At 44.0% G+C, this 7102-nt stretch overlaps 1 protein-coding gene across 1 annotated transcript; it reads left to right on the top strand.

The window, feature by feature from the left end:
• Positions 1-3860: 3860 nt before the first annotated feature.
• N7473_004270 (uncharacterized protein) lies at positions 3861-5036 on the top strand (the record flags this gene model as incomplete). Its single annotated transcript, XM_057150210.1, has 1 exon — positions 3861-5036. The coding sequence occupies one exon, from the start codon at positions 3861-3863 to the stop codon at positions 5034-5036; it is 1176 nt and encodes a 391-aa protein (XP_057010320.1).
• Between the last annotated feature and the right edge of the window lie 2066 nt (positions 5037-7102).

Below are 7102 nucleotides of genomic sequence, written 5' to 3' on the forward strand. Positions count from 1 at the left end.
GATAGGTTCACTAAGCCTCTTGCACGATAACGATTTGAATAGTTTCGGAGAGGACTTGGTATTGAGTGATGACCACACCTTACTAGCCTTAAGCAGAGACTAAGATATAAGGGTACCCTTTCCTTCTTTTCCCTTCAAAGGGGGTTTTTAAGGTTTTAATGGGGCCCGCCGCAACCGTGATGAATAGTCATTGGCTCCCTTAGTGACGGTTGCTATCGAGTAGGAGTGTTGAATATCACAGCGGCTAAAGCTTATAGCGGGGATTACGATCGGATATATAAGGATAGGCTACCCCTCTTCTGTAAATACGTCAATTAACAAGAATCAGACAACACACTTATCTCAACAAGATCGATTCGTACGAATTCGAATTCACGGCCGATTCGAATTCGATTCGAAGTTCGCGAACTTTTGGGACCAAAGCCTCATTGGGAAGGCGGTAAATGAGGACTAGCAGTGTCTGCAGTTCTACGCTATACTATCAATCGACGCTACATAAAGTGTAATAAATAGCTGTTATTGAGTTAACTAGTTAAATAATCAACAGATACAGAAATAGATAAGCTAGGGTTTGTCTATTACATAAAAATTAAACAATTTGACCTCGAATGAAGAGAGTTATAGGGCAGTATCAATAGACGCAAGTGTTTAGCAATAACCTCTATACAAATAATATATAATTTTTAGTTCTAATTTAGTCAATAAGACTATAACCTTATTTCTTGTCCGTTTTGCTTCAAATTAAATTATCCCATAGATCGCATTGAGATACACGTAACCTATTAATATAGAGGGAAGATATCTATAGTTGTATATTTTATTCAATGTAGAGCAAATGGACAGTCTAATCGGGCTAGCGGAGATTCTACTAGGACGCGTGGAGACGCGTATATGCTTTTATCCAGAACAACATCCGAATCGTGGTCAAACGCTACTGAAAACTATCACTTCTAGGTGCTCTAAAGTAAGCGATCAATCAAGATATAATCTTGATATACTAATATTATATAAAGATAACTTCTCTACTTCCTATAACATTCGGCTGTCCTAATACTAGGAAGAATAAACGCGATTATGCGGCGCTTAATAAATATAGCCTCCTCGCAGAGGATATATCACTCCTACCCCCTCGAAGGAAGAGAGCGGCCTAACGCGCCCCTAAGTCACCGACTCCTCCGATTTCAACTTCTCCTACGGCTCCTAGCAATGTTTCCAGGAGTTTATCGAACCTTGATACAGAGATATACCCTTCGCAATCAATATCTTAGGTCGAATGCGAGGTTGAGAGGGTTAAAATTAAGCAGAATGATAAGACTAAGTCGAAGGAGCGGAGCTAGGTATAGAAATACTACAGTACAATACCTGAACCTAGCACTTAGAGATTAGGAAATAAGGAGCGGCTCGAACTTAAATACCTGTGCATTGTATCGCTATCTACCTGTCGATTCTTTCGATTTGCATCTAAACTACGATCTTTAACTACAGCGTTGAAACAGTATCTGCAGTAAGCACACAAGCTCTTTCAGGACGGTTATTCAGAAGGCTAAGGACTACTAAGCTTATGGATTTCTAAGGAAAAGAAGCTCCCCTTCGAAGAGGCACTCCTAAATTGGATTATATCGACCTGCTAGCCGTTTATATATATCGAACACCCTTTATTTAAGGCTATGTTAAGGTCTGTAGGCTTTCAGGACTCCTTACCGAGTGCGGATACAGTGTCCCGCCGATTAGGTCTTCGGCTTGATGCTCTTGATAGTGAGCTTCGAATTTTGATGTCTTTAGCTTCGTCAATCGCGCTATCTCTTGATGGTTGGATAAGTCAGAACTCGTTACTAATGCTAGCAATTAATGCCTACTGGATGTCCCCTGATTTTTAGCAATATCGAGCCTGTATTGAGTTCGTTGAAATCGAAGGCAACTACTCTAGAGAGAAGCTTACTGATATCGTCGCGACGGTTCTCGACAGGTTTTATATATCTGATAAAGTGATGACAATTACAGCCGACAACGTATCTAATAATAACACCCTACACCGGTGCCTCTACCAAAAGCTGTCTCAGCGGTATGATAAGTACCTGGCTGAGACTATTATCCGAGAAGGGATGATGAAGTTTACCTAGAACTCCTAAATCCGCTGCTTTGCTTATATCTTGAATTTGGTCATGAAATCTATACTGAGGTCTCTACGCGCGAGTTCGTATAAGGAAGCCTGTGGTCTTCTTGATAATGTTGCTAAGGGAAGCTAGAAGACTATCAATGCTCCTACTTCGCCTATTGCAAAGCTTCGACTACTTGTCCTTTGGATTGCGCGATCTCCCTAGCGAATACAGAAGTGGGATAATCGGCCTGGCTGTACAAAAGCTATTAATTACGATGTTGACACTCGATGGAACTCTACCTTTGTTATGATTGAGAGAGCCGAAGAGTGTCGCCGGCAGCTTGAAGATACAGTCAACGACGAGCTAGATATTGAAGCCTTGCGTCTTATATATAACGACTAGAGACAACTCTTAGATATCAAAAAAATCCTGACTCCCTTCAACGAATATACTGAGTACGTCTCTCGAGACAGTCCTTCAATTTATATAGCGGCGCGTATGTTTGAAGAGCTCCGTTCTATACTCCTCGCTATTAAGGAACGACGAGGCGAGTAGCAGAAAACCTCGGCAGCAATAACTATTTCTGTTTCCGACGGAATCTTACTCCTAGAGAGGTACCACGACTGTGTTAAAGACAACGACATATACTATATCGCAAGCATTCTGGATCCTCGAATCAAGACCAAGTGGCTCAAAACGCTACTAGATAGAGACAAGATTATCGACCGAATCAGGGCGTTCCTGAAGAAAGCATATCACACCCCGGAACAGCCTGCATCGACTGCTCCAAGCACTAATTACAAGAGCTTCGAATATCGATTTTTGGAGGCCTTTCAGCCAACGCAGTGTAACGTCGCTGAGTCAGATATCGACTAGTATTTCGATACTCCTACAATCAGCACTAGTTTCGAAACAAGCCAGAGCCAGACTGAATTTATACGGGACTAGTGGAAGGCTAACAGGCTTGAATTTACTTGTATGGCTAAGGCAGCACAAGATCACCTTGCTATACTAGCAGCGGAGGTAGATATAGAGAGATTATTCAATGGCGGGAGAGATGTACTGGGAATTCGACGTTTCTCTATGAAAGGCAAGACTCTTGGGACCTTAATAAGGCTAAAAGATGCTGCACGTTGGAAGTCTGAATAGTTACGCAGTTATGGTTTCTTTTGGAATACATGCGGTTGATATTATGCATTTGCTAAAGTCTTTTTGTCGGGGCCGGACACCTCAAAAACTCCTCTCCAAGGCGTGCTTCTGCTAAGAAAGCTAGAAATTAGTTCGCGAACCTGTTCGAAATTCGCGAATTTTGACGAATCGAATCGCGTACAGATTCGAAGTTCGAAAACCAAGGTTCGAATTCGATTCGATTCGTCGAAATTCGCGAATTTCGAACAGTTCGAAAATTCGTGCGGAGCGGTACTTGCTCATGCAACTACTTGTGTTCATTGGTCGTCCTCATGCCATTCCTAAGCATGAGACCGAAGCAGTCATTTGAGTTATGGCTTGTTTCATTCATACGGTAGAAAGTTTCCATCCCCAAGATTAATAGATTTTCGGCGCCCCTCTTGGGAGTGACGAAATTTCCGTTCGTCCGGCCAGTTTACCACTGGAACGCAGACTTTAAGAGTGAGTCTTGTCCAGAGGGACAGGTTTGTCGTGAATAACTTTGGTTGTCTTCAAGTGCAACTGTTTTAACTTCTGAACGCAATCTATTTTCTGCTGTGGCGTGTTACGAGGCTTGGCTGCACTCTTTCTACCATGAAATCTTATCTCACCATCCTCACTATCGCGGCTGTTGCAACCGCGGAGGTTCCGGCATGGACGCAGTGTGGTGGTGACGGCTACACAGGAGACACCACTTGTACTTCTGGATACGCCTGCGTGTCTGTCAATCAATGGTACTGGCAGTGCCGGCCGGCTAGTAATATTCACTATCTCGGTCGAGTCAATCCTGCAACTAAGGAGTTGAGCTGGCCGAGCACCGGAGTAGCGTTTACTTTTGAGGGATCTTCTGCCTCTATCGCTGTGACCCAGATCACTGGGAGCAACAGTGTTGACCTCTTCATCGACAACAACGACCCGGTAGTTATCTCCAATGTCGCCGGCTCATCCATTTCAACCCCTTCTGGCCTCTCTTGGGGCAATCACACCGTCCAGCTGCGAAAGCGTTCCGAAGTCGCCACTGGAAGTATCTGGATTGGCGACATCACCACCGACGGCACTCTAATCCCGAGTGCGGCCACTGTACGTAAGATCGAGGTTATCGGCGACTCAATTTCAGTCGGCTACGGTCTAGACGGCACTGCTCCTTGTAGCAACTCTGCTGCGGTTGAGGACAATCCTAAGACATATGGTGCCTTGGCAGCTACTTCTCTCAACGCAGATTACAGCGCCGTCGCATACAGCGGCAGGGGCTTGGTTCGAAACTACGTTACGGCCAATCCCGACAGCATTCCCGTCATGCCGACGCTCTACACCCGCTATGGTGCCAATGATGCCGATAACAGCTACACTTTCCCGTCGGATTGGACTCCTGACGCTGTTGTCATCAACCTCGGCACTAATGACTGGGGCTACCTTCTCTATGACTCGTCCGGAAATCCTTACGACGCCCGCCCCAAACTTGACATTCCCACATACACCAACACCATGGTCAGCTTTGTCAAATCCATCCAGGGACACTATCCGAATACACAATTCTTCTTGCTCTCCTCTCCGATGCTCGAGGATAGCTATCCTTCAGGGGACAATTCGCATACCACGCAAGTTAATGCTCTGAAGAATGCAGTCTCGCAGATTGGGTCAAATGCTCATTTTGTGGACTGGCCTACTCAAGGCTCCGCAATGGGTTGCGATTATCATCCCAACGCTGCTACACAGGCAGCTCAAGGCCAGGTTCTGGCTTCGGCCATTAAGTCTGTGTTAGGGTGGTAAAATCGCTCGAGCAATGTGTTTCGTCGATTCTTCTATGTAATGCTTTTTCGCCGTTTCAATCCCGGCTCTTGTAAGCATGGCAGGACCTAACTTTAGGTTGGAGGAGGACTGATTGACTAATCAGTTCGTCAGCTTTATATAGTACTTATCATTACCCCAAAAATTACAAGAGTGTTACTTACTTCAGTAGTAGCTGGCCAGAAACATTCAAATACAAAATTTTGTTGGCTCTATAGTACGAAGCGCTTTATACCGGTAGCTATCTTAATATATTACAAGCGATAGGGATCTCATCATCCTAATTTGATTCGTAGTTCTATAAATGCAACTTGGTACTTGAACATGGACAAGTCACATTTGCCTGATTCAACATCCCAAATGACCACTCAACTTGCGACCTGGAAACCAAGTTCGACAGTTCGTTGGCTGACTAATTCGAGCAGCCTGGTCCTTTCGTGACCAACCTGGGTAAATTCGTACAGTCCGGAACATTTATGTGGACCAATCATGCTTAAAATGGAACACTTTGTGTGGATAGTCAAGACGGTCCATTGTAAAAGGTTTGGATTCATTTTTTTCAGATCAATTGCCTGGGTTCATAGTCCACATTGGTCAAAGACAGCCGTTCAAATTGACAGATAGCGCAAATGAGATAATCATCCTTAATTCCGTTCGCATCAGCTAATTGATTAACAGGGGTGCTTTCTCTTTTGCTTAACTCAAATTACCTAGGCTAGGTATGGACAGATGCGTGCATTTACACGTGTTCCCTTAACTTGGAGATTGACTATTACTTTATCCCAGTCGACAGACAGTATTTCCTGGTCACCTATTTTTCTGCGAGCCGTATTGTACCAGATTAAACTAATTTGATGAGAGTCCTTCTAAACCAACTATTTGGAGTCAGTCCGATTCCACTGTTAATTTGCACAGGGAGAGGGTCTTTTGTACTTATTATAGTAATCTGTTCCTTGATTTGCTTCTTCATCCGCTCAGATCCCTGTGGGGACACGAGGTAAATGTCTCACGGTGCTAAGGGCTTGCCCGGATATAGATGGCCAGAAAGTGGACCTTGTTAATTGTGTTGAATATTCACCTTTGCTGCTGATGATTGCCGATCCCATTTTGTTCTGCGACATGATTGTGTAGCTTTTAGGCGATCTAGAAGCTCGCTCGGGCTAAGTTGAATAACATGAGCAAGACAGGGTAACCGAATATTAGTATCACTCGGTACGCCTGTTGAAGAAAATTGACTAATTAGCGTTTTGTTGTTTGACGCTGTTGGTATCACCAGCTAGGTACTGTGTACAGTTTATGCTCCTAAGCAAAAGTTGATTGATTCGTGTATGATAGATGTTGGTGTTGAAGAACGCCCCTGGATCCCACACGCCGTCCCTCGGCGGTCACAATACTGGAGCCGCAGCTTGGCGCAAGAATGCGTTCACCAAGCAAGGGATGATATCCCTCATGGAAGGATAAATCCCGACAGACGCATTATCGGATGTTAATCTAAAGACGCGATTTTGAATACTATACCCCTTAAGCATTTTCAAAACACATAACTTAGGTTTGAGCCAGCATGCGTACCACAAAGAGGCTTAAAGCCAAGTTTTAACTCCCAGTATACCCAGTCGCTATCATTAAAATAGCCAATAATAGTCATAAACGCCTAAGAGAATGGAGATGTCCAGCAGTCAAGAGCAATTGATTCGGATCTCGCCGGTGCCTTTCCTCGGCACGGCGTCCGAGTTTACTCAAACTATAAATCATTTAGTCTCAATTTCCAATTTTGGTATGGAATCTGTAGCATTGGGCTGTCCCTTACGTACTACCTTGGCCTTTATAGGACACCATCAGTCTACACTTCTAGCTGACACATAGTCAAGTTGTTCCATAATTGAAATGGAATATTTACCGAATGAACAACCTATGTGGTGACGTTTTCCCCTTGGAAACAATAAAGTGTGTGCAAGTACTGAACATTTCAAATTCTGCGCTACCTATAGATACTCCATGGCATGAGATAAAGTCGCAATCTGAGATAGTAGTCCATCAAGGGGTTTAGA

Source organism: Penicillium subrubescens, assembly GCF_028828155.1.
Source record: "Penicillium subrubescens strain IBT 31985 chromosome Unknown utg000003l_segment0_segment0, whole genome shotgun sequence".
In the NCBI taxonomy this organism is placed as follows: domain Eukaryota; kingdom Fungi; phylum Ascomycota; class Eurotiomycetes; order Eurotiales; family Aspergillaceae; genus Penicillium; species Penicillium subrubescens.